This window comes from Mycena indigotica (assembly GCF_014461135.1).
Source record: "Mycena indigotica strain 171206Taipei chromosome Unknown Mind.scaff0001, whole genome shotgun sequence".
NCBI classification, from domain to species: domain Eukaryota; kingdom Fungi; phylum Basidiomycota; class Agaricomycetes; order Agaricales; family Mycenaceae; genus Mycena; species Mycena indigotica.
In genome coordinates, this window is record NW_023503000.1 from 561,435 (window position 1) to 587,268 (window position 25,834).

General features: G+C 50.8%; 9 protein-coding genes across 9 annotated transcripts; 1 reads left to right on the plus strand and 8 right to left on the minus strand.

Annotated features, from left to right (window-relative positions):
• Window positions 1-1,506: 1,506 nt before the first annotated feature.
• Window positions 1,507-2,658, minus strand: MIND_00007400 (uncharacterized protein; the record flags this gene model as incomplete). The annotated part of the gene is made up of 4 exons (XM_037357047.1): window positions 1,507-1,788; window positions 1,839-2,403; window positions 2,458-2,500; window positions 2,556-2,658. The coding sequence occupies 4 exons, from the start codon at window positions 2,656-2,658 to the stop codon at window positions 1,507-1,509; spliced, it is 993 nt and encodes a 330-aa protein (XP_037224957.1).
• A 1,095-nt stretch (window positions 2,659-3,753) lies between these two features.
• Window positions 3,754-6,310, minus strand: MIND_00007500 (Vacuolar amino acid permease; the record flags this gene model as incomplete). Its single annotated transcript, XM_037357048.1, has 17 exons — window positions 3,754-3,897; window positions 3,953-4,105; window positions 4,153-4,244; window positions 4,294-4,368; window positions 4,425-4,470; window positions 4,516-4,700; window positions 4,751-4,988; window positions 5,036-5,158; window positions 5,204-5,300; window positions 5,349-5,395; window positions 5,444-5,485; window positions 5,532-5,562; window positions 5,613-5,653; window positions 5,710-5,869; window positions 5,923-5,983; window positions 6,032-6,113; window positions 6,170-6,310. The coding sequence occupies 17 exons, from the start codon at window positions 6,308-6,310 to the stop codon at window positions 3,754-3,756; spliced, it is 1,758 nt and encodes a 585-aa protein (XP_037224958.1).
• Window positions 6,311-8,278: 1,968 nt separating this feature from the next.
• Window positions 8,279-10,732, minus strand: MIND_00007600 (MYND-type domain-containing protein; the record flags this gene model as incomplete). Its single annotated transcript, XM_037357049.1, has 4 exons — window positions 8,279-8,814; window positions 8,875-9,016; window positions 9,079-10,632; window positions 10,679-10,732. 4 exons carry the CDS (start codon window positions 10,730-10,732, stop codon window positions 8,279-8,281), a joined length of 2,286 nt encoding a protein of 761 aa, XP_037224959.1.
• Window positions 10,733-13,741: 3,009 nt separating this feature from the next.
• On the minus strand, window positions 13,742-16,366 carry MIND_00007700 (Vacuolar amino acid permease; the record flags this gene model as incomplete). The annotated part of the gene is made up of 18 exons (XM_037357050.1): window positions 13,742-13,894; window positions 13,948-14,100; window positions 14,151-14,242; window positions 14,292-14,366; window positions 14,425-14,470; window positions 14,517-14,701; window positions 14,749-14,986; window positions 15,038-15,160; window positions 15,208-15,304; window positions 15,356-15,402; window positions 15,453-15,494; window positions 15,551-15,581; window positions 15,628-15,668; window positions 15,714-15,873; window positions 15,921-15,981; window positions 16,027-16,044; window positions 16,089-16,098; window positions 16,154-16,366. 18 exons carry the CDS (start codon window positions 16,364-16,366, stop codon window positions 13,742-13,744), a joined length of 1,785 nt encoding a protein of 594 aa, XP_037224960.1.
• Window positions 16,367-18,747: 2,381 nt separating this feature from the next.
• Window positions 18,748-19,812, plus strand: MIND_00007800 (uncharacterized protein; the record flags this gene model as incomplete). Its single annotated transcript, XM_037357051.1, has 2 exons — window positions 18,748-19,007; window positions 19,056-19,812. The coding sequence occupies 2 exons, from the start codon at window positions 18,748-18,750 to the stop codon at window positions 19,810-19,812; spliced, it is 1,017 nt and encodes a 338-aa protein (XP_037224961.1).
• A 299-nt stretch (window positions 19,813-20,111) lies between these two features.
• Window positions 20,112-21,170, minus strand: MIND_00007900 (BTB domain-containing protein; the record flags this gene model as incomplete). The annotated part of the gene is made up of 2 exons (XM_037357052.1): window positions 20,112-20,850; window positions 20,905-21,170. The coding sequence occupies 2 exons, from the start codon at window positions 21,168-21,170 to the stop codon at window positions 20,112-20,114; spliced, it is 1,005 nt and encodes a 334-aa protein (XP_037224962.1).
• A 248-nt stretch (window positions 21,171-21,418) lies between these two features.
• Window positions 21,419-22,513, minus strand: MIND_00008000 (BTB domain-containing protein; the record flags this gene model as incomplete). Its single annotated transcript, XM_037357053.1, has 2 exons — window positions 21,419-22,204; window positions 22,292-22,513. The coding sequence occupies 2 exons, from the start codon at window positions 22,511-22,513 to the stop codon at window positions 21,419-21,421; spliced, it is 1,008 nt and encodes a 335-aa protein (XP_037224963.1).
• Window positions 22,514-22,704: 191 nt separating this feature from the next.
• On the minus strand, window positions 22,705-23,800 carry MIND_00008100 (BTB domain-containing protein; the record flags this gene model as incomplete). The annotated part of the gene is made up of 2 exons (XM_037357054.1): window positions 22,705-23,485; window positions 23,535-23,800. 2 exons carry the CDS (start codon window positions 23,798-23,800, stop codon window positions 22,705-22,707), a joined length of 1,047 nt encoding a protein of 348 aa, XP_037224964.1.
• Window positions 23,801-23,964: 164 nt separating this feature from the next.
• Window positions 23,965-24,922, minus strand: MIND_00008200 (BTB domain-containing protein; the record flags this gene model as incomplete). Its single annotated transcript, XM_037357055.1, has 4 exons — window positions 23,965-24,063; window positions 24,109-24,251; window positions 24,321-24,727; window positions 24,783-24,922. The coding sequence occupies 4 exons, from the start codon at window positions 24,920-24,922 to the stop codon at window positions 23,965-23,967; spliced, it is 789 nt and encodes a 262-aa protein (XP_037224965.1).
• Window positions 24,923-25,834: the final 912 nt, after the last annotated feature.

The following is a 25,834-nucleotide window of genomic DNA, read 5'->3' on the forward strand; positions in this document are numbered from 1 at the left end:
CTTGGGTTATCCACAACAGTATGCATGAGCTATACATAGTATTAACCCATAAGTCATGTAGACCTTAGGAATTCATAAGCTCACAGACAATAGTCTTCAAAAATTGACGCAACATTCAGAGCTGGAGCCCCAGCCTGTCTAGTAGTATAATATTGGCCAGCACTAGGCTCAAACGCGCCCACAATTGGCTGCTGGTCATGTTTCAATACACAAATAAACACTCTATCTACAGCTAGTCCAAATGTGCAAATCATCCTCGATCGCGGTGTGCTTGAGTGCCTCCAACTCGTGCCAAGGAGGGAGCCCATACAGCCCAGGCAAACAATCCCACAGTTTCCGTCGTGTGACCTGAAGCTGGTTTTGGATATAAGTTACACAAGAATCGCACACATCTTCGTCGGCCAGCAGGTCCCAGAGCGTACTATCGGGGGGGCCGGCGACGGGGAATATCATGAGTGGATCGCGAGCATAGCAACGCAGGTGGTTCTTGACGGACTCCAAAGACGCTGTGCGCATGATTCCCAGCGCACATGTGCTCTCAGGCTTGGGGCAGACAATTTGCGTTGTGAAGGCATTGAGGCAGCGGAACACGTCCCACATTGCCTTCTGTTGCGCCGAAGCACCAAAAAGGACGTTTTCTTGGTCTCGGCTGTCGAGTCTGACAGAGACGCCGTGAAAGGTTGTGCCGTTGAAGACAGACATGCCTAAATTCTCGAACAAGGCGGCCGTTCGATAGAATAAGCTTGGCAGCAGCCACGGTGCCTCTATCTCCCGAGCGAGTGGGATCAAAGCGATGAGACAGCTGGAATCGTTGGACCAGTCCCAGGAGGTGGCAGTAACATTATGTCCAGGACCGGTGAATATGATTGGTTCCTTCGAATCATGGCCAGTATCGTTACAGGAGTCCCATTCACCGAGCCGCGTGTGCAGCATGGACGCCAGATGTCCCAGCGAAAGGCGACGGAGAAGCGGAACATTATATTTGTGGCTCAGACGTGCACAGCTGATGACAACCTGAAGCTCTGTCTTTGCTGGGAACGCGCGAAAGTAGCTAGGCAAATTTTTAGCGTAAAAGCCCCTATCGGTAGCATGACGCACAAAGGCTCGAAAAGAGCTCTCAGAAACAGCGTGACTTCCGCTTCTGCATCTTGGAGGTGCACCAGCGGACATCCATCCAGCATGTCGCCTGGCTGAAGTGGCTGCGGAAAGGAGAGCATGTCGCTGAATACGGCGGATTGGCCAGCCAGGATGCCGCGATAGACCTTGTACTGCGCAAAGCCGGCCTGGAGGACGATATTACCGTCCTGGAACCAGAGCTCCTCGACGCGGTGAGGCTCTTGGGGCGCGTTTTGGATATCCATGTTAGGAGTCGAGCAAGAAAAAGAGTGTGACTGGTCACTGCTGATCGTCAAAAAGGTCAAAAAAGGGCCTTTATTCACAGTACAAGCAACATTATACACATGCAGTTCTTCCCCTCCAGTCCAAACGAATGCAACTTCCATGGCCCTACGGAGCAACATCCGACTTGGCCAGCTCCAATGCGTCGTCCGACAGCTCAGTCGCCGGGTACGACTGTCGCTGCGCGGGAATCCAGACTGTCGCCTGGACGCCTGCGCTCGAGGCAGCAAACGAGTCGGAGCCGAAAGAGAACACCTCCTCGCTGATCATCATCTGGCGCGAGACCATGAAGATGATAATGGTGGGGTACAGCCCCGAGATGTTGGGTTGAAACCACTCCAGGCCGAAATCCGGTCCGAAGTACCCGTAGTCGCCGATCATGAGGAGAATCTGGCGTTGCGTTGTGAGGGTAGCAGAGGGAGGTGGATAGAAATACACACCCAGAAGATGCAGTACAACCCGCCGCTCTCCATGAGCAATATCATGATGCTCTCGACCCGCGTATGCCCCTTCTTCGAACGGTTGATGTACTTCTTGATGTTCTTCCTGTAGTACCATAGCTTCCACCCGATAAACGCCGTCGCAGTAAAGTTCGTCACCAGCAGGCTGAACGTGCCGAGGAAGTTCTGAGTGTCGCGCGTATATCTGACCCCGTCGAAGGTCGATTTAAAGTTGAATACGAGCACAGTGAGCGAGGTGGCCCCGGTAGCGACGATGCATAGTGCAAGGATGATGTGGACGTAGATGTTTCCCTCCCAGATGGCCCATGCGCGCCAGACCACGATGATGTCGCTTTGAAAGTACGTCAGGCGGCGGAGACAGGTTTGCGTTATTGTCAGCCGCCTGAGAAGGGCGGATCGGTTAACGTATTCGGCGGCGAGGCTAGGGAACTGAAGGAGTATTTGGCCCATGTATAGGCCCAGATGTGCTGTCGCGGCGACCAACATGGTTATCGTGAAACCGATTAGAATCTTCCGCGCGCGTTGGCACGAAAGCCCTCGCCGTCTGAAGAAGCTAGTAAGAAAGATTATATAGAGAGCTTGAAAACAATTGACGCACATTAACGAGTACAACGACGAAGTCCCGACGCAGAAGAATATGCCTAATTCAACTGGGTAAGCTTTCTGGTCCACAGCTTGGAAGACGGTGAGACACACCATAGCTCACCGCTGCAGCCGCAAGCCTGAGGAAGAAAATCTTCAGGAGGTGAATGTCCCGGCCATCGACTCCCGGGCCTTGGTCGCGGTCCACTAGGAGCATGACGAGAGAGATGCGGCGCGAGAAGTGAAAGAGTGCGGGGCAGCCGCTTATTATACAGCATGCAGGCAGTGGAGCTGCGCAAAGCCCTTTGGCTTGACCATTCGGCCGGCCAATACGGACCGTTATCGATCAAGCACGAATGGTCAGCTTTCTCCGCCCGACTCTGAGGTCAGGTGGGGCCTTGACGGGAACCTTAAAGCATCTTTGAATATAGGAAAGAGACCAACGATAAACAACGTACGGCCTAAGGCTAGTCATGCTGAGCCAATGCATTCTGTCTATGAAGCGGAACTTCGGGGAAGACGGGCGGGACGCCCTGTTCTTGTCGTCAACGCGCTCAGCAAGGATTTGCACCCATGACCAAACTGAGCTAGGGTGTCCGCCGCCCGGTCCTTCATCTGCGTCTGCGCCATGAGGCTAATTTTCTCCCAGGGGTCTGCGTGGCGGAGGTGGTGCGCTGGCCCTGCTCATCTGCCGGTCTTAATCGGCACGCTTGTCGTGCTAGGCAGGATATTGCTTGGGAGGCAACGCGCGAATGAAGGGTCCCTCAGCCTGTCGGTGCTCGTCAAAGCGGAAAGAGAAGTACAGCACTTAGTCACAGCGGATCACGGAATCTGAGATGTCACGTGTTTTATCGTTTCTTTCAAAACCTTTCGCCGTTGAAGCGAGGGGTAAAAAACTGCTGGCCAGCCAGGGAAAGCACTAGGAGGATATAACTGGTATATCAGGTAAGTGGGTAGTCGGGCCTAAGTATAATTCCTTACTTGTACATAATAATAGTAAGTACTTAGCATGTGCATGATTTGGCCCGGGCGGTTTACTCTCAAAATACTATACTTATACTGGATTATATACTCTGGGCTGAGATCCTCCTCAGCCTGAGGTTGAGAGCAGCCGTCTATCACTACCTTATCTACGCATCCCGTCCTTCTACATAAATACTTAATTTGCTTCTAACCACCTTCACATAGCCAATGATCTGGCCTTCTATAACGAAACGCATTGCAATCAGGTTGGTAAGTAACTGTAACAAGTAAGTATTGTAGATCTATAATTACACGCGCCATAGTCCATCGAATAGCTGAATCCCGATAACTAAACCCTTTCCTCAGCGCTCCGTACACTAGGATTTTCTGGTACTGCCACGTCGGTCGAGAGCGGTTCAGACTCTCCGCTTTGCGGCACCGGCGCTTTGCCGGTTTTGTTCTTGTGCGCCTCATCAAGGTCTTGGTCCGGAATCTACCCCCAACGACATAAGCAACGGGCAGAATTCGATTATCAATCGAGGACTAACCGGCAAACGGACGATATACGCCAGCAGTGTGGACACCGCAGCGAGTACATAAACGGCTTTGAGGCTGATGGCATACGCGTCGCGCGCAAGACGCAGGTCATCGGGGGCCAACTGACGCATGAACTCGCTCGAGCGACGGATGTTCATGATCAGCTGTTTAAAGGTCAGATAGAATGCTAATGTTCCAGAGCGAACCGGACCTCATCAGAGCCGGGCGGGAATCGGTTGTGGAGCTCGACATCAAGGCGGCCTTGAAAGACGGCGGAAGAGATGGCGACGCCTCCCACCATGCCTGAAACAGAAAGTGAGCTCAACGGCAATACCTGACGACATACACGCACCTAACCCACGGAACAGCTGCCCAAAGCCTGCTCCGATAGCCATTTGTGATGGTGGGAGATGTGCGAAGAGGGCAACTAGACAAAGATATTAGATTTAGTGTCTCTGCAACGTGTAAATACTAAATCCTCACTGAGTAGGGTTTGCAAGACAACAGCATTGCCGAATCCGAAAGGGACCTAACCAACGTGAATCACAAGAAGTGGATAGTCGCATGGACGAACGATGCTCAACCACGACTGCACCCATCCCGAATCCTCGCGCAATGAAGCGATGAAACTGGCCCCAATGAAGGGGAACGCGCCGAAGATAGCGTTGATTGCTTTATATCGGCCAGTTTTATGCATCATCCAGCCTGCAAATATCGACCCAAGCGAAAGGGAAATGCTGTTGGGCATAAGATGTAACCCTGCGACGCTGTCAGTCTCCGCATTCATGTGTCCCAAGTAAATGCCAAACCAGCTGTTGAAGCGCTCTGCAGCTTGACGACCTGGAACCACAGCGGGAAGAAGTAGGTCACGGCGAAAATGCAGCCATTGGCGAAGAAGTTTGACGCGCCAACAAGCACCGGAATCTTCTGCTGCAGGAGGGATATCGGCATTACGGGCTCTACCGCGACAAACAGTTCGACAACAACAAAGACCACCACGAAAATGGCGGCAATTACAAGAGGGATAAGAACGAGCGGATGGAGCCACTGGGAAGAGAATTAAGCCATGGAGCTCTCAAGACCGCGTCACTCACTGGTAGGCTCTCATTATATTTGGAACTCAAAAACAGCACCAATCCTCCAACGAATGTGAGCAGCGAAAGGCTGCCAAAGTAGTCGATTCTCTTTAATATCTCCTTGGTGCCTTTGGATTTAGTCTAGGCGCTGATTAGCTGTATCCGGGGTACAGCGACCAAGCTCACCTCTGACTCAGTCACATATTTGATGTTGAGTTGTGCGATAAGTGTAGATGCAACGAATAAGGGAATCTGAACTAGAAAGGCTGCGCGCCAGCCCCATCTACCACGAGAGTTACGACGCGGCAGCTCTCCAAAGAGAAGAACTCACAAGTCGGTGATGAGGCCCCCAATCGGCCCACCAAGCCCTAGTCCTAACTGTGGCCCTGTTAAGCAAAATGCTCGGCGAAAAACACATTAACTGACGCTGTTGAATACACTTGCAAGACCTTGCACAAGGCCACGTTCCTTTCGAGGTGAGATGGGAATGACTACATGGACACAAAACGCGCACCCGCAGCGAATACATGTCACTGACGATGACGCTGCAGAGGGTTGTCAATGAATGATAGAATAGAGATTTCTGGAAACGCACGTTGAAGCCGTAAATACCCCGCCTACTCCCATTCCCACAACCTAGATCAAGTCAGCTTCAAAGCGAGGAATCCGGTACGCCAAAAAAGCGGACGCACGAAACGCGCGACAATCATGCCCCCCATATTCGGTGCGAGCCCACAACCAAGGGTACCGGCTCCGGTCAAGCCAATCGCAAGCTGATATGCCCGTCGACGGCCAAGAGCGTTGCAAAGCCGACCATAGAGAGGTGTAAAGGTGCAAAAAGCGAGGAAGCTTCTAAACAACGTTACAGTTGTGAGCGCTTCCAGAGATGGCAGGTCACAACTCACGCAGTGCCAAGCCAGCTGGCCTGATTGAATTTCTGAAAGTCGGAGGCGATTGCAGGCATCACTGAGGAGCGTATTAGATGAGTAGAATGGAGCCAGTTTAAGTGCTCACTAGTTGGGACTAGAGTAACTAAAAAAGACAGTGTTAGAATGGAATGGCTCGGAATGTGCTGGATGAGCTCACGATTTAGTGCCTAACGTGAAGGATACTCAGTGATGAAGGAGAAAGCGAAGGCATATGAAAACACACCCCAAGGAATGTCCCCATCCACATCCCCGCCAGAATCCACCGCCTAGTTGCTGGCGAAATCTCCAGCGGCCCTACTTGCTGCTTCGCGCCATCTTCGAAGTGAGTCGGCTTGGGAATGAGTGGGTCGCGTTCTGTCGACATAGAAGGAGAGGAGAGGGGAAGGGAGTGTGTTAAGCAACAAGAACCGAAGCGAAAGAACGATTGTAAGTCTTGACTCTTTAATGGCGGCTTTTGCCAAACGCATCCAAATGGGTTGGGTGGGGCTTCATGTCTCCGGAGCGACAGGTCGAATGGTGTTTGGCGCGACACTACTCGGGACGTGGAATATAACACTCGAAGCCGCCTTGTACACTTCCTCAGTCTTCCTCAAAATAAATTGAATGAGATCTGCCGATAAGAAGCAACCGCGTTGCTTGCAGTCACTGGGAATTCCAAGAGGAGGGGACGCTAGAAAACATGAAAACACGATAGAGTACGAAAGTAAGCACCAAACTCGCCGCTGTCGCCTGTAGTGCCTTCTCGGGGTGAGCAATTGCCGTATGTATTTATTTCCCAGGGACGCGTCCAGGGAGGCTAAGGGGTTGTGTGCAATCCTTCCTTCAATGTCCGGCACCGGCGCCAGAAACTTGAATGTCAATGTCGCCGCCTACATTGATTCAGGTTCGAGACGTCGAGTGCTCGTTCATCACGCTCAGTCCCTGATTTGTCGGTGAATTTGTGCTTGAGGTGGTGGTCGTCGGCGTCAAATTCGGAAGGTGCACGTGCAAATCTCAAAAGCTAGTCATGTTCCCATTCCCATCGTCATTCGAGCCAAAGCCCTGTTTGTTCTAACTCCCATCGAAATCGGCCTATACACGCCCTCGGCGTCGACCTCCAAACTTGCGGAGTATTATATCCGCCAACTCCACTCATGCTCGTCGCAACTGCGCCAGTCGTTTGGTAGCACGAGCTGCATTCAAGTTTTCGGTGCGAGTGGATTTTCTAGTACGTATATATCACTCTTCCGAGTCTTTCTTCGTCTTGCTCATATCATTTGCTAAGACTCAACTGGTGATACTTCAAGACTACGTAGTCTACTAGTAGTACTCCTACCAAAATCTATTTGGCGCGAAAAGGGTCCGAGATACCCAACGTTCTAACTGCCTATGTATTCCGTCAGATGGCATACGTCCAAATCGATTCCTTGTTTCTGCGGGAAAGACGGTGGTGGGCCAAGAGGAAATGAAGGGAACTTGAGGGGATTTCACGGGATCCTGTAAGCTGACAGGAGCTGCACAGGGCGATGATTCTGAACGCAGTTGTTCTGAAGTCAAGGTGTGCCAATTCGCTTGCCGCATTTTCCAGTCTCATTGTTTCTCCCAAGCCTTTGAAACAGGATGTGATGGACGAGTCCAGAAATCATCAACCCCCGAGCCCTTGTCGAGGTGAGGAAGAGACGACCTCCCGACTCAATGCCGAAATCGAAGTCCATAACAGTTGCGACCGGTCAATCGTCGCCGCCCTTGGAGCGCGCAATAGCTCTTCACGGCTTTCCCAACTCCCTCCCTTACCCGCCGGATGTCGTGGCAAATTGTACATAGAGCAAGGAACAGCGACACTTAGCTCGCGGGTCTGCTCGCTTCCCTCATTGCCCCACGACTGCGATGCTTCGCCCCAGCTGGCAGATATCACTACCTCCCTTATCTGAAGTCGCCGCCGAATCGAATACATGCTAGCATCGTCACTGTGGAGACAACGTTTTAGCACTTGGCGGGGCGTCTTTCGAGGCCAAGTATCTGGTCAACAAAATAGTTGGCGGACAAGAGTTCCAAGTGGTTTTTGACATCGCTTTCATTCTTCTCATCATCTTCCAGCTCTGACCTTTTGGGTTTCGTACTACAGTATTAGTGCAGAGCTTCAGCTTCTCCAATATATGGGCTTCTTCATTGACCTATCGCCGGGAACGTGGTTTACGTTCCCTCTGTCCTGCTCGCGCAACTCAATCAGATACGCCTGGCTATCTAATGCATCAAGACTGAGCTTCAAGTTTTTTTATCCTTCACACACTTCAATAGAAAGTCTCACTTTCAATTTATGTCTACTTGTCTGATCTAGGCCTCTCCCCTCGTGTCAATACACCCATGCACCCATCGTATCGACAATATGATGGACAATCGCCGTGTAGCGCTGGCCCACTGGCAATCGGTCACGCACAGCCGGGTTGGCAACCATGGATAGCCTCGAAAGATACTCGCGGTTGGCTAGTCGTAGCGGCATCGGCACCAAAATCGCATTATTAATTGCTGCCTCGCCTTCGGGGCCCAGTGTGTCCTGGTGTTCGGTCTGGCAGCCCAGCGTCACCTCCAGAACATGCAGCTGCATCGTCCCCCCGCTCTGTTGAACCCGGTGGATGACATCAGGAAATTGCTCCCGGATGTCTGCGGCTCCCGGGGTGCTTGACACAGTGCTTATGAGACGAATAGATGGCTGACTTGTCGTGTTCATGAATGTGAACACGACACATATGTCGCTCATCGGAACTGCTGGGAACGCTGCTTTGTACCCCGCAAGCGTCAACGAGAGCCTGTACCTGAGCGCATAGAACCAAGAACTCATCAGGGCCCGGAAGAATGAGCGATCGGCGTCTGTGAATAGGCGGCGATAATCTACTTGTGCTTAGCTCGATAGCCAGAGACAGTCTGAGGGCCATATAAAAGGTCACATACGATAATCACGCGCCTTGAGCAGCTGACATTGTACTCGATGAAACCGTTTCCAGTCGGAGCGTTGACACGTTCTGTCGCAGTACAGACTGCGCGAACACTGTGGACACCGTTTGAAGCGTGTCTTGGCCATGATTTTATTGCACTATTCGAAGGACGGGAATCAGCGCATGCTCTGGCAGTAGTAAGAACGAGCGAAAAACATACGGTAAGATTGTCACAGGCTCTGAAGTTAGTTGACGCGGATGGAGAACTTTTACGGTGTCCCGCAATGCCGAGCAGTCCATTGACATGCCGCTTGAGGGCATGCCACAACCTAACAAATTCAGGCTGTAAAATCCGGCCCGGCGGCAGGCGGACGCCAACAGAATCGATGTCGTCAAACCCTCTCTTCAACGCGACAAGGACCGAATGATAATAGCTGTATGCAGGCAGCGTAAGCTTGAGTAAGCTCCTCACCTTTTCTGTAGTGTCAAGCTCAATTCTAAGTTTAAGCTCGGCATTGTGCTGTAGCCTGAGGCACTGGCAGTCCAACTCGTGGTGGTTGGGAAGATTTGGAGAGTCCACAGGCTCGAGCTGCCAGTGCGCCGGCATTTCGAGTCTGAAATCGTCACTGAATAGTAAAACATGGAGCAGTCCAGCGTTTAAACCCTCGATTACCCAACGGCGTGCTGTTCCTGGCTTGATGATTAACCGATAAAGAAACGAGAAGAGGAAGGACGGGTCGGCGGTTGGCGGCGCGCCGCGGTATCTGAGATTATACTCAGGCTCTAGGCTCTTCAAAATCAAATGGAGTGATGGAAGACCCCAGGCAAACTCGGGCAATTCGTGGCTTATGTCAACTTGAACGGGAGACTGAGCCCATCGAGAGTGACGGAGAAGCGCTGTTGTCAATGCACCGACAGCGCCAACTTGACGGAGATCCTCTGTGAAGGTTGGATTCGCCGTCTGCGCCAAATCCATCATGATGCAGAATATGCTGAGTGATGTGAAACATGAACTGCGGTGCAAGTCGTCCCCCATACTAGTATTCTGAGTCCTCCAATATCTTTGCTCGGGAGTAGAGTCAGAAACATGCCGTACTGTGACGACAAGCATATGCGCTAGTGCTCTCCAGTTTCCAGCGCCGGAAGCTATGCTTTCAAAAACATTCTTCAAGTCCTTCGTCCCGTGAACCCCGATATGCACAATCACTGTACAGAACATAGACAACTCCCAAAAGTATGGAATTTGAACGCTCAGAGTCGGTTTCGCGTCTTGCTTGAGTGCGAGTCGGCGCCAAATGCTCCCCGCAACGACGAAAATATTGTCGTTGTTAACTAGATCAGCCCTAAAGGCGTGCTCCGAGTCCTTTCGGTTGAGGATGCAACTGAGAATCGTAATGAGGGTATGCTCTTGCTCCTCTTGTACGTGGAACGAAGGCATCTCTTCCCAGAAGGCGTCTAAAAGCGTCACCCAAGTCCAGATGCGTGGCCAGATCTCTGGAATAACACCGTTGGGGAAAGGTTGGAAGCAGAACAGATAGCTCAATCCCTGCAGGGACCACAAGACACGGAAGATCTGTTCCTTCGCGACACGAGGGTCCATTTCCACGAGACTTTGCAGTTCAGGAGTCGTTGAGGAGTTCAGCTGCCGATAGAAAACGGGGGCAAGAAAAAGCAGCTGCTGGGGAGAAATCATCTGGGAGCCTGAGTCGAAGTATAAACGTCGAAGGGCGTGCATGCTCGCCACAGATCCATTGGCAGCGGACTTCGCGTGGTTCTACAATGTTTTGAGTTCATGAAAGGCGACGAATTTGAGATCTTACGCGGATATGGGCGGGTAGACGTGAAATATTCGATAGTTTGAGGCATGAATGCATCCTGCGGATTCCTGCCGGTGGCTCACAACGCGGGCTAGCAATCGACCGAGAGTAGGTTGTTTGGGAGATTTAGGCTTGATGAAGGAAAAACGGCTCCGTCGGCCTCGAATCCAGCAGGAAGAGAATGATAGTTTTAGAGCATGAGGGAAAGACGTCACGTCACGGTCACACGTGAGACACCCCCACTTCGAATTCTCCTCGAAGAACTCATAGACTGAATTTTCCTGATAGTGAACGCTCGATTACTCGTCTAGCTCCTGTTAAAGTACGACTGCGACTCATGCTGCAATATATAAGGAGCAAAAAACAAATGGACGTCCGTACGGGTGCGTAATCAGCCCTGTTCCTTGTTTTCAGGTATCCTCATTCGCTCTCTTCAAGGCTACGTAGAAAACTGTCTGTCCTGAACATTTCACCGATGATGCTGCAGCATTCACGAATCATTGCTCACCTCACCCACTTCGACCGCCCAATGGATAAGGAGCCCGGACGACTGAAATGCTATCTAGTCGTACGACCTTCAACAGGAACTATTGCCTCCGGGGAGCAGGGAAATGTGGGCGGGTGATAAAGGGAGACAGGAAGCTAAAACGCCCAATTTGTAAAGGTGTGTCTGCTCACTTGTCGCATTTCAAGATGCTAATGTCGTCTAGTAACCAGGTACATGCCCTACGACCTTGATATAGGAAAGAAATTTCCTCCAAACGCCATCATCTACTCCAGACGCTCAAGAAGATGGGGAGGAGACGATTCTGCTGGACCGATGTACTTGATGCCGAAATCGAAGCTCACCGCAATAAATACGATTGCGGCCAATAGTCGCCGCTATTGGCGCAACGCACGCACTGTCAACGAGCGCGTAACAGCTCTTCACAGCTTTCCCGACTCCCGCTGGACGTTGTCAAGAGCAAATGACCACTGCTGTAAAGTCAATTCGGCTACTAGTATCCTGGCGGGTGGGCGTATAAGAAAGAACAAGCCAACTCTTGGAGCAACAACCCAGCATGTTTTTGTCGAGCTCTTGGCTCGCATGTGGCCTCATCGCTTCCCTCGTTGCCGCTACAACTGCGAATCCTCATCTCCCCCGGGCCGACATCACCATCCCGCTTGTTGCAAAGCGCCTTAGACAAGCCACTCATCGCCGAACACACACAGGACCTCGCCATCGTGGTGGAGATCTCTCAGTGCTTGACGGAGCATCGTTCGAGACCGAATATTTGGTTAATGTGACAGTTGGCGGACAAGACTTCCAAGTTATCCTGGACACCGGAAGGTCGCCTTTTCCCCGTTTTCTATCCCCTCCCTTTTCTTACCCTTCTTCAGCGCGGACTTTTGGGCTTCCTACAAGAACTTCAGTTGCTTCGCTCTCAACGGGACTTCCATTCCGACTGCTGACTGCAACTTCGGACCAGCCCAATTCGATCCTGCGCTTTCCTCTACCTTCCAAACGGTCCCCAACACTACCTTCTTCGTCCAATATGGGTCTGGCGAGAAGCTTTCTGGGCCAGTCGGGTTCGACACGCTTTCTGTTGGTGGTGTGTCTGTCACCAAGCAGGAGTTCGGCGTGCCTAACCACAACGCATTCCTGGGTGATGGTGTGTCCGAAGGAGTGTTGGGGCTCGGATTTGCGGGTGCAACCAGTGTCTACAACGACACGGACCATCTTCTCTACGACCCGTTCTTCGTGAACGCGGTCAAGCAAAGGAAGGTGAAAAATCCATGCAAGTGCTAATTCTAAAGAAATCCGATCAATGTACCTAATCCATCTCAGTTTTCTCTCATTCCCTCGACCGTCCGACATTCGAGCAGAAGAAGAACGACCCGTTTATCCCGAAACTAGGGCAGCTCTCCTTAGGCGGAATTGTCCCAGTCGCCACCCGCCCAAACTCAACTGCCACATTGTCGGTGGTGGGCTACGCTCCGGACTCTCGCGGCTTTTTCCTGCCGTCGTTCAATACGAGTGCCCTCGACTACCGCCTGATTTGGTACTCCATCCTCGTCGACGGCTACAACTTCCCCGGGAGCCACAACGTTACCACAGCGAGCAACAGTACCATCATCGACTCCGGCACGACGAGCATCTGGCTGCCGTCCCCTGTCGCTGCGGCGTATAACGCGCCGTGGGCTGTCTTCAATGAGGAGCTGGGGCTGTATCTCGTGGATTGTGCCACGAAACAGTCCCCGCCGTTCAGTGTCATGCTCGGTGGTAAAGAGTTTGCTGTCGACGGGCGGGACATGGTGATTCCGTTCCGCGGCCCCAATGGGACAACGGTGTGTGCTTCGGGGGTGCAGGACAACGGTCCTGCTGGAGATGGGAATATCTTCATCCTGCAAGTGTTCCTTGGTTTCAAATATGGTCATTTTGCTCATCATTTCCAAGGGGTGATGTTTTTCTGCACAATGTCGTTGTTACGTATAACCCGTTGGACGCAAAAGTCCACGTTACCCAGCGGGAACCATATTAGATGTGTGCTAAATAGCCAGTTGTGTCATTTGTTTTCCATGGATTGTATTGTTGTAATAAGTGACATGCCTTGACCTTCTGATATTGTTATCCAGGTCTTGGGACTTGAACAAACTATGGCCAAGATCTACTTATAAGACTAAGTATGTATTGCACGCATTTTTTGGTCTCATAGTGTTCGGATCTCTGCTCATACATCGACACCCGTGACTGGGAGATCCACTTTCCTCTAGCGCCATAACTTCTTTTCCCTTTCAACCCATTAGTGTAGAGTACTTAGTCGTTAGTACCAGATCATAATCCAAAATGAGCACGTATTGGTCGATCTAACTGGCACTAGTTCGTGAATACTTGTCCTCCAAGTTTCTCAGGCCCCATCACACCCTCACCCGGAGCCGCTGGAGCTCTTAGGCATTCTGACTATCCAAACGTATCCCAAGTAGTTATTATCAGGGAATCATGATTGAGGGTGTCCGTCCAATGACTTCCGAGTCTGTTTTGTGACATGACCAAGTATCCAATCGATTCATTGTCTCATTAGCTTCTTAAACCCTTCCCTCAACGCTCCTCCCAGGTCGCGCGCCGGCAGCTTCGCCTGCAATGACATCGCCCGGCAGAGGCTCAGGCGCTGGCACAATCTGCTCAGGGGGCACCTCCGGTTTCTTGTCATGCGCTTTATCAAGGTCCTGGTCTGGAATCTACGCCACCATGTGAGGAGGAGAAAGGGAGCCAGTTCATATCAGGAACTCACAGGCATACGAACAATATACGCTAGCAGGGTGGACACTGCAGCGAGTGCGTAAACCGCCTTGAGACTGAGTGCATACGCGTCCCGCGCGAGACGTCGGTCTTCGGGGCCCAATTGTCGCAGAAACCCACTCGAACGACGGATGTTCATGATCAACTGTCAAGTTCGGTCAACAGCCGGACGTAATTGGAGAAATCAGGTCTGACCTCGTCAGAGCCAGGCGGGAATCGTCTCCGAAGCTCGCTGTCGAGCTGTGCCTGGAATACTGCGGAAGCCATAGCTACCCCGCCGACCTGCCCTGGCCGACAAGTCATACGAGCGGAAAAGACGACGTAATCTAGACAAACCCAGTCCTCGGAATAGCTGGCCAAAACCTGTTCCTACCGCCATTTGGGATTGCGGAAGATGTGCGAGCAGCGCAACTAGACAAAGATATCAGTTTTTATGTGACGAAAAATCAAGACCAGATATATTACTAACTGAGCAAGGTCTGTAGAACAACGGCATTGCCGAATCCAAATGGAACCTTGAAAGAGTAAATCACAAAGGAGTGAAGAGTGGGATGCACACACAATGCTCAACCACGACTGTACCCAACCAGAGTCTTCGCGTAACGAGGCGATGAAAATCGCTCCAAAGAAGGGGAATGCTCCGAAGATAGCATTAATCGTTTTGTATCGTCCAGTCTTGTGCATCATCCAACCCGCAAATATTGACCCAAGCGACAGCGAAACACTGTTGGGCATGAGATGCAAACCTGCCTTGAGCTCAGCCTCAGCAATTCAATAGAAATCGAACACAAACCCGCTGTCGACGCGCTCTGAAGCTTGACGACCTGGAACCACAGCGGGAAGAAATACGTGACCGAAAAGATACACGCATTGGCGAAGAAGTTAGACGCGCCAACCAGTACGGGGATCTTTTGTTGGAGGAGAGACATCGGCATCACTGGCTCCGGCGCGACGAACAGCTCTACAACGACAAAGATGACCATAAAGACGGCTGAGATCACTAGAGGAACCAAGACGAGGGGATTGAGCCACTGGAAATGGAATACGCGGTTCAGCATGAAATGTGCCGGCAAACGGCTTACCGGCAGACTCTCGTTATACCGCGAGCTTAAGAACAGCACGAAAGCCCCAACAAATGTTAGTAGCGAAAGACTGCCAAAGTAGTCGATCCTTTTCAATATCGCTTTTGTGCTCTTAGATTTGGTCTACTCGCAGATGAGCCGTATTGACAGGGGCGGATAGCTTGGCTTACCTCCGAATCGGTCACATAATTGACGTTGACCTGGGTAATGACCGCAGACGCAACGAATAGTGGTATCTGCATAAGAAAGGCTGCGCGCCACCCCCACCTACGACAAGTTATTCACACCAAACACTCTGAAGAAGAAAAAGAGGCCTACAAGTCGGTGATGAGACCGCCAATGGGCCCACCAAGTCCCATTCCAAACTAGCGGCCAAATAAGCAGGACAATGGCAAGAGATATCAGGGCCACTGACACTGTTGAAGACACTGGCCAGGGCCTGTACTAGACCACGCTCCTTCGGGCGCCAGATTGTTCAATACGAGAAGAGGCATGATCCAACAAAGAACGCACCCGTAGCGAATACATGTCACTGACGATTATTCTGCGGCCAGTCAATGCGCAGCGAAGAAGATGGTCCAAAAACATACGTTGAGGCGGTGAATACTCCACCTCCTCCCATCCCTGCGATCTGGTCAAAGTCAGTAACAAACACGAGCAATATAGAGACACGCACAAAACGAGCAGCAATCAAGCCCTCCATACTCTGTGCGAGGCCACACCCAACGGCACCCGCTCCCGTCAAGACTATCGCAAGTTGGTAGGCCCGCCGGCGGCCCAGAACGTTGCAAAGTCGGCCATAGAGTGGGGTAAATGTGCAGGAAGCCAGAAAGTTTCTGTAGAAGTTAAGCTCTAAGACCCGGGGGGCGGGATTGCAGCTCACGCGGTGCCTAGCCAGCTGGCTTGGTGGAATTTTTGAAACTCAGAGGAGATGGCAGGCATCACTGGATGTTATCAGGACGAGTTTTTGCAGTTGGTGGGGAGCGCACTGGTTGGGACTAAAGTAACTAAGAACGATGAAAATATGAATCGGCGGTGCTGGATTACTCACGATTCAATGCCTAGCATGAAGGACGATGAGCGAGGGTGTAAAAGAGCAGACATATTGTCACGGACCCCGAGGAACGTCCCTAACCACATCCCAGCCAGGATCCACCGCCTTGTCGCTGCTGAGATTTCCAATGGCCCTACTCGCTGCTTTGCATCATCGGGAGTCGGCTTGGGAAGAAGTGGGTCGCGCTCGGTCGACATTGAGGGAGAGCGGGAAGGGGGGGGGTAAAGAACGGTTAACAGATTCGAAGAAGTCGAGCGTCGAATTGCGTCTTTCATGGTGGTTTTTGCCACATCGGTCGGCATTAGGTAATGACACCGACGCGTTGTTGTGACGTGTTTGCCCCGCACCACGTCATCGCGACCATGACCATTGACTCAATGACTGTCGCGCTGGCAAGGAAGATAACCAGTTTCCGTTTCAACCATAGCTCGAAGGGAGAAGTATAAGTACCGCATATTTCGACTGTTATAGCACTGAAGGATAATTGACGCAGCTCCAGGAACGAAAATTCAATTGTTCCTCGCGTTGGAGAAGGACCAGGGGCTTGCGATGTCGGTCACCTTGGGCTACAACGAACACTCTCTCTGGAGGGCTTTGCGCACCACGAGGGGAAAACGTGGCCCGTCATCGGCTTGGACCGCGCTACACCAAAGAAAGTCAGGCTCGATACTGGTGTTGTTGGTAGCCAAAAGAAGAAAAAAATAAATTCCCAAAAAGGAAAGAGAGAAAGAGAAAAAGAGAGCTTCCCTAGGAATTGTATATGTCTTACAATACATCTCAGATCTGGCATACAATATTGAAAAATTGCTCTCCCAAATGTCTATAAAATTTTTCCGGCGCCTGCGGCGCTTGAACCGCCATCCAAGATGCTGTCGGCTAAATTTCCTTTTTAGTATTTTCTCTCCGGGTGTGAGCGTTCACCGGCCCCGGTTCTCGTGACTGATCCAGATACTGGATCCAAAAAAGGTTTATTTCGGTGACTGATTGTCAGTGTCACATCACGGCAAACCTGCCGTGATGTGTTCCCAGTGATTGTCAAATATACACAAACAAGTGGACAACCCTCATATTGTCTATACATGTATGTGAACTAGTAGAAGTGACAATATATATCCAAAGTTTGAGTGTCTTCACCCCTTCTATATCTCCAGGCACAATTAAAACCAGGATAGAATCAAAGAAATAAATTTACCCTTTCCTAAGTTTTATTTCCCCTGTGGACAGCTCCATGGACCTTTCTACCTTGGATATGCACAGATGATAGCAGTAATAGCCAATCAATTATTCCTGCAGAGACCTGCATTTTTATCCAGGGAATTCAGGTCATGAACTGTAATTTTCGATGAAATTATTAAATTACTTGATAATTATACTGTAGAAAATTTCTAAACTTGGACCATTTCAAGGTATCATGTATATCTAACCACACACCAATTTCCAGCTGAATCTATTATCATTTCATTGCACAGTAGCACAATGGAGATTTTATATCACATGGATGGCCCAAATAGGTAATACTATGACTAATTTTCACTATCTGCAGTATCTACCAGCAACACGAGTATCTAGCCGAAAGTGGCTCGATACTGGTGTTGTTGGTAGCCAAAAGAAGAAAAAAATAAATTCCCAAAAAGGAAAGAGAGAAAGAGAAAAAGAGAGCTTCCCTAGGAATTGTATATGTCTTACAATACATCTCAGATCTGGCATACAATATTGAAAAATTGCTCTCCCAAATGTCTATAAAATTTTTCCGGCGCCTGCGGGCGCTTGAACCGCCATCCAAGATGCTGTCGGCTAAATTTCCTTTTTAGTATTTTCTCTCCGGGTGTGAGCGTTCACCGGCCCCGGTTCTCGTGACTGATCCAGATACTGGATCCAAAAAAGGTTTATTTCGGTGACTGATTGTCAGTGTCACATCACGGCAAACCTGCCGTGATGTGTTCCCAGTGATTGTCAAATATACACAAACAAGTGGACAACCCTCATATTGTCTATACATGTATGTGAACTAGTAGAAGTGACAATATATATCCAAAGTTTGAGTGTCTTCACCCCTTCTATATCTCCAGGCACAATTAAAACCAGGATAGAATCAAAGAAATAAATTTACCCTTTCCTAAGTTTTATTTCCCCTGTGGACAGCTCCATGGACCTTTCTACCTTGGATATGCACAGATGATAGCAGTAATAGCCAATCAATTATTCCTGCAGAGACCTGCATTTTTATCCAGGGAATTCAGGTCATGAACTGTAATTTTCGATGAAATTATTAAATTACTTGATAATTATACTGTAGAAAATTTCTAAACTTGGACCATTTCAAGGTATCATGTATATCTAACCACACACCAATTTCCAGCTGAATCTATTATCATTTCATTGCACAGTAGCACAATGGAGATTTTATATCACATGGATGGCCCAAATAGGTAATACTATGACTAATTTTCACTATCTGCAGTATCTACCAGCAACACGAGTATCTAGCCGAAAGTCAGATGCAAGAAATGGAAGAGCATCGCATCGCATCACGTGGCGACGACGTCATCGGGAATCGCGCTCACGCCCCAGATAATATCACCAAATTTAAGCATCCTTACAGCAATGCGGTGGAGTACGGAACTCCCTGTCTTCACCCACCCCACCATTAGCACCAATGCAAGCCCGCCTCTCCCCTAGCTGTCTACGACGTGTGCAAGAGCTCTGGTTTGACGACGGAAACCTCGTCATTCAGACGGATTCTGCCCAGTACAAGGTCTACCGCGGCACCCTGGCCCGACATTCGGCGGTTTTTCGCGACATGCTGTCGTTTCCTCAACCAAGGAACCCGAAGCGGGTGGAAGGGTGTCCGATTGTACATTTGCCTGATGCGGAAGTAGAGGTTACGCCCTTTCTGAAAGCGCTTTTCGAACCCAAGTAAGTGTTATTGGCCGACTGTGGGTTCATATCGCTTGACAAACCCAGCTTCTTCCCACCATTTCCTTCTCGCACGACCTTCTCCGCTGTCTACGGTTGTCTCCGACTCGCGCATAAATACGGTGCCGATGATCTTCGTCGTTGTGCTCTTGTCCATTTCACGTCCCAGTTCAGAACCACGCTTGCCGAATGGGACTACGGCGATTTTAAGTCCACGAAAACCAATCGTTTGCCTGCACAAGTCGCGTCGTGGCCATGTCCAACCGACTCAAGCTACCTGATCTGCTGCCTCCAGCTCGCACGGGAAGTGGAAGCCCTCTGGACCCTACCGCGAATATTCTACACGCTCTCCTCCAATTTCGACATCCTCAGCGACAGGCTGTTCCATGGCGCGATATTCCAGGGCATCGAAGCAGAGCTTGGCAGTGCCTCGGACCAATGCACACTCATCGAAGGGTCAGAGAAGCAAATGAAAGCATCATGGGACATCGTCCAGCTCCTCCGATCCGGCCCGTCAGATGACTGCCTGACCGAGCTCACCTGCGCGCGCACGATTTTGCGGGCAGCAGCGAACACGAAAGTCGGCTGTCGGGATTTCCACCGGAGTCCGCTGGGGATCTGGAACGAGGGTGATTGGCGGCTGTTTCGCGAGGCGTGTGCGAATTGCCGCAGTTTGCTTCAGGATGCTCATAAGGCCGCTCGACAGCAGTTTTGGGACAACTTACCTGGGATGTATAATCTCCCCCCGTGGGAGCGCTTGGAGGAATTGAAGGTAGATGCTATTAAAGATGATTTATTCATTTAGTTATATGTCGTAGACTGATAAAATAGATGCTGGCCATCGTTTCGTCTGCACTTCCATACCTTCCGCAAGCTTCAGTTCACCAAGTCCCACCGCTCTGTGAATAATGTGAAGCTGTCTCGCCAGGGGAAGCTCACTGGCAGCAGACTGTTGCTGGAGGCGATGAAGGTAGGCAAATGCTATCGGGTCAAATATATTCTGCTAGTTACTCAGTTGAATCATGGAACTAATGTATCTTCTCTTGGTTGCGCTTAGAAGGACTATATAAAGGTTCGAGTAGAGAAAGTGAAATGGTCTCATAATCAGTCCAACAGATCCAACACATGGCTTCGCTCTTCCGTTAAATCCCCCCAGTCCGAGACATCAAACATCGCTGGGAGGGCAGACCACGCCTGCTCTAACGCATCAGTACACAGTTTATCCACACTCTGGAGGCAGAGCGTGCAAAGCCCGCGCTGCTCAAAGTCGACCCCATTCAGCATGCGGACATCATCTCCGTCAGCATTGCGACGGATATAATGCGAGAGGACATTCATTCGTGCCACCGAGCACTGCCCCGCCTGCCCGCACTCAGCATCCCAGCCATATTGATTGATGTTTTCGAGGATTCTCGCGCGTTTGGTAGCCAGCGCCTTGCGATTCTGCAAGATCCATCGTAGCTGCGTACCGGAGAGTGTCTCTTCCGGAATCGTGAGGAGGTGTTTGAGGGGCATAGTGCAGAGCCAATAGTGCGCTATAGGTAGCAGCCATTTCGCCTGAACGGCGTTGATTGCCTCGAGAGTTATCAGCAGAGCGGCAGGGGAGTTGGACAACGTAGACAGAGGCTGGACGAAGAGGTGTTTGGTGACCATAGATGGAGGTATCATTATCGTATCTCGTCGTGGAGCCGTCAAGAATGCAGAATGGGACACATAGAACATAACGTGGTCGAGGTGGCTCAGAGCGCGTTTGTAGAGATATTGGATGTCATATTTGCGAGCGAGACGGAGAATGGAGAGAAGGGGCATAAGGTCGATCTTCGCTGGTGGCGGCATGAAGTAACTGCAGCGCGGCTGAGTGAAGAGCTAACGTTGAAACAACTTCTCCTGAACTCACTCCGAATCGAAGACGGCCCTGAGAAGAGCCTCGACGTCGTCCGCTTTCTCTGGAAGATCCACCATAATGCAACCGTCGAGAACCTGTGCGTCGCCGCCAGTCTGAGGCGAGGCTAGCATATCACGAAAAAAGCCCGAGCGAAGGGAAAGCAGCGAGCGGGAAACCTTGAATAACGTCTTTTGAGCGCGAAGAACAATGCTGCCGTCGTCCAGCCACAAAGCAGCAACGCCAGTGCGCAGATACTCGTTGGAAATTGTGGCATCCATGGTGTTTGAAAGCAAGCGAGACACGGTGTGACTGACCTCGGATCTGTCACGCGGATATGACATGACTGATCGCTCCTGAAGCTTGAAGCCTCAGGTAGCGGTGTGGGGATGGGCTAACTTCACCTTGAAATGGTTGAAATGGGTAAAAGAGATGATAAGCACTTAGTTTTGCCAGAGATATACTGATGAGAGGAATTTAAAAACAGATTCAAATATTTTACAGTAAAAATCAATGAGTTTTACCTTTCTCACCAATCGTCGTCGTCGAACAAATCCAACACATTGATTCTGTCTTGGTTCAAAACTTCCCAGTCAGGCAGATCGAAAAGCGCCGGGAGCGTCGCCCACTCCCAGTGAAATGCCTCGCTGCACAATGCATTCACGCCTTTGAGACAGCTTGCGCAAAGCCCAGCTTGCCGTCCGAAGTCGACTACAGTCACTGCATGCAACAGGCATACATCATCCCCGCGGGCATTTTGACGAATGTGATGGGATAGAAGCTCCATCCGTGCTGAAGCACACTGTTCCACCTGCTCGCAATCCGCCTTCCAGCCAAATTGGTTGATGTTCTCCAATATTTTAGCGCGTTTGACTGCCAGAACCTTACGTTTCTGGAGAATCCAATGCAACTTCGCCCTGGGGAGTATGTCCTCCGGAACTGCAAGCAGATCTTGGATGGGCATGATGCAGAGCCAGTAATACGCTACCGGTAACAAGCACTGCGCTTGGACTGAGGTGATGGCTTTGATCGCGAGAAGAAGGGCGATAGGGGAGTTGGACAGTGTAGGAATAACCCTTATGCAGGGACTCGATGATGCTATGGCTGGTATGGAATCAGGTACAGTGATGGTATGTTGTTGTGCCAGTGGGCCCAGATCCGAGTCCGGAGTTTTGAGGAATGCATGATAAGAGGAATAGAACATTCCATGGTCGAAGTGCTCCAGGGCTCGTCGATGAAGCTTTTCGACATCATACTTGTGAGAAAGGCGCAGAATGCCGAGGAGGGGCAGGAGGTCGACTTTCTTTGATGGTCCCTGAAAGTAACTAAACGCCGACGAGGGTCAGGAGTTTTGAATACTCAGCATGAAGAAACACACCCATAATCATAGCAGAGCAACGACGTCGTCCGGCTCGTCGGTCAGATCGACCAAAGGGCATTCGTCCATAGTCTCCACACCACCCGTGGCTTGCGGGAAGGCCAGCATGTCTTGAAAAACGCCAGAGCGGAGAGAAAGAATCGAGCAGTGCACCTTGCACAACGTATTCTGGGTGCGAATGACAATGTTTCCGTCCTGAAACCACAAGGCGGGAATGCGTGTATAACCGTCGTTGGGCGCATTCATGGTGGATAGACGGAAGGAAGATGTCTGATGACTTCTATGTAAGTCCCTAATTCAATGGCTGAACTTGCAAATGATGAGATGTCGATTGAAGTACTGAGTTCGAAGTCGGGACTGTTTAGTAAATGTGAGGAGACAATATGGATACAGTAGAGCTAGCAGTACAGTGAGTGGGCATGGAAAAGAGTCAAGGCCTACGCTAATATATCGCCAATGACTGCCTGCTTGAGCTTTAACAGCTCTGTCCATGGTGGGAGCCGATATATATCGGGTAAATCCTCCCAAAAGGTCCTCCTCGCCTCCTGATGAAGCTCTCGCAGCTTCTTCATGCAAACTGGGCATAGTTTCTGGAGCTTATCCCAGTCGTCTTCCGCCCATGCACTCAGTGGTCCGCGACTGAACGACGAAATCATCTGCCGGCCGTAGTCCGCGGCTCTGAAGCGGACAAGAGGGCACTTGGAGGGCGTGAGACACCCATCGATGACTGGCGGGTAGGTCAGGAATCGCACGATGTCTGCCGTTGTAGAGATCTGGTCCTCGAATCCTACGACCCACTCGCGCTGCTCCTTGCGGCTGAGCACGACGGGTATGACGCCGTCGAAAAGGTTCTCGTGAAATATATTGTCTTGAAGGGCGTCAAAGTGGAATGTGAGGTCGTAGAATGCGTTGGGGAGGATCCACAGCGCGTCGACTTCGCGCGCGAGTGCAATAACGCAAATGAGGAATGAGCGGTCGAGTGGTGGCTTCCAGGACACGATTTCGTTGGCCGGCTTTTGTTCCGTGAATTCAGGGGTGTAGAGGCCTTCGTGGTCGCCTCTGGCGGAAGCGTCAAACCGGGTGAGGCTGGTCATGAACCGTGACGAGAGGTGGACAAGGCCTCGTCGTAGCAGAAAGTCGACACTGTACTTGTTACCCAGTCGAATGCAGCCGTAGATGGTCGTGAAGTTGGTCATAGCCGGGAATGCTGGGAAGAATCTACAGAATGAGAATGAGAGAGTGGCATGAATCAAGGACAGTAACGCACTCTGGCTCGAACAACGCTCTCAGGAAAGCAGTAACCTCCACCTCCAGGTCTTGAAGCACCACCAATGGTTGTCCTTCTACCAACTCTGAGTCTGGTGGCTGCGGAAATGCAAGCATATCTTTGAAGACGGGAGAATGCATTCCCAACACCACACGGTATACACGGTATTGGGCAACGCCTGCTTGCAAGACAATGTCTCCGTCGTCAAACCAAAGGTCTTCAACATGGTGGAGGCGGTAAGAAGTGTCGGGCAAGTCGACCTCCATAATGGCAAGAGACAAACCAGTATTGGGTCTGATCATTATCACCTTCAACAGGATCAAGTAGGCGACAAGTCGTATGAGAATTACACGTAGTTACTTACAGTGCCTAAAGTAAGTAACTGGAGAGTATTGTAAGTACTTATCACCAACCGGTGGCACGTTTATAATTAAACCACCACATCTCCTATGGTCTCCAACTTGTGTTTCTCGAGTTCGGTCCAGTCGTTACCCAGCCCGTAGTATAATGGCAGTTCATCCCATATCTCCTGGCGCGCCGTGTCATGAGTTATTTTCATGGCCGCCAAACACACCTGGCAGACCTGCCCGTCAAACAGAGGCCATTCTTCGGCAGTCCATATGTCCAATGGATTGGCGGAATAGTCATGGAGGAAGCCGAGCACCGAGGGAAGAAGGCGGAATCTGGCTTGAGCGCAATCGTCGGGTGAACTGCATCCTATAAAGTGTTGGGGAGAGAATGCGAAGCTGAGGACGTAGTTGGATGCAGAAGTTTGTTGTTGCAGACCTAGAAGCATGTTGCGCGTGTCCCTCATTGATAACCTGGCGGTTATGCCATTGAATATGGTGTCCCGCACCAAAACTTCCCCCAAATCCGCAAGGTGACGACAGATGTCATAATAAACCTGGGGGAGCAGCCATAGTGCGTCTACTTCACGAGCAAGTTGGGCGACGGAAATGAGATAGGCTTGGTCATTTGGAACATCCCAACTCGTAACCTCCGACGGGGCACGAGTCAATTGACCTATCGCATCTGGGTCTATCGCATCGTAGCGAGCAAGGGTGGTCGGAAACTGCGAGGAGAGGTGTATGAGCCCACGGCGTTTGAGATAGTCTACGCAATATTTGTTCCCCAAGCGCACACATCCGTAAATGGTGACGAAGTCGGTTTTGGCGGGGAAGGGCAAAAAAAATCTTTGTCTTGGATCAGCAACGCCAGTCGTGTCAATGAAACAGACAGATGACGCACTCTGGCTCGAACAACGCTTTGAGGAACGGGGTGACTTCAACCTCCAGGTCGGTCAATCGCACCAGAGGTTGCCCTTCGACCCGCTCGGCTTCCGCAGGCTGAGAAAATCCAAGCATATCTTTGAAGACAGGTGAATGCATGGCCAGGACAACACTGTAAACTCGGTATTGCGCATTTCCCGCATGCAGAACAATGTCGCCATCGCTAAACCAGAGACCTCCGACACGGTGAGGCCTCTCGCCGTCGTCGCCGTTCATCGATAGAAGAGAAATTATCAGGACACTGCCACTCCCTGAGCGATCAGTCATGCCACGTGAGCAAGGGTCACACATCTTCCTCCTTCTTCGCTCACCCATCATGAGCGTTGTCGACGACGGGTGCGTGTGTCAGCCTTGTGGTTTGATGATGCAGGTCTCATTGTCAGGGTTCAAAAGACATTACTCAAGGTGCATCGCTCTGTCCTTTCTGCGCGCTCCAGCGTTTTTCGAGACATGCTGGCATTTCCGCAGGCGACGAGCGGTGTGGAGACAATCGATGGGTGCCCTCTAGTTGACCTTCCCGATGATTTACAGCCATCTACGACTCAAGGTGCGTCAATTACTTCTGTTGCTTGTTGTAAAAGTCAATTCTGAGCTGTTTGGCTAGTTTCTTCATGCCGCCGCCATGCAGCGTCGGCATCCTCCACCTCCTTGGAATCTTACGGCTCTCTCAAAAATACGACGTTGATTATCTCTTCAAACGCGCACTGAGCCACTTGGATCGTTCCCTCTTCTTCGACAGCCTCTCCGCATCTCACGAGGCGCCGCAAGGAACGATCGTATTGCCTCCGACTCCGATAACGCTGTCCCTACCGTGCTATCGAAATCCCCTTTTCATTTGTCGGTCGTCATCAAAGCCTTAACTTTAGTTGGCGCAATATGGCTCCTTCCAATTGCCCACTACAGGCTCTGCAGCTTGCCAATCCACATACTGCCAGTGATCAACGTTCCCGACGAAAGTGTCGACGGACCTGCTCTGCGACAGATACTCCGTTTCCGCGATGGCCTTGTGGG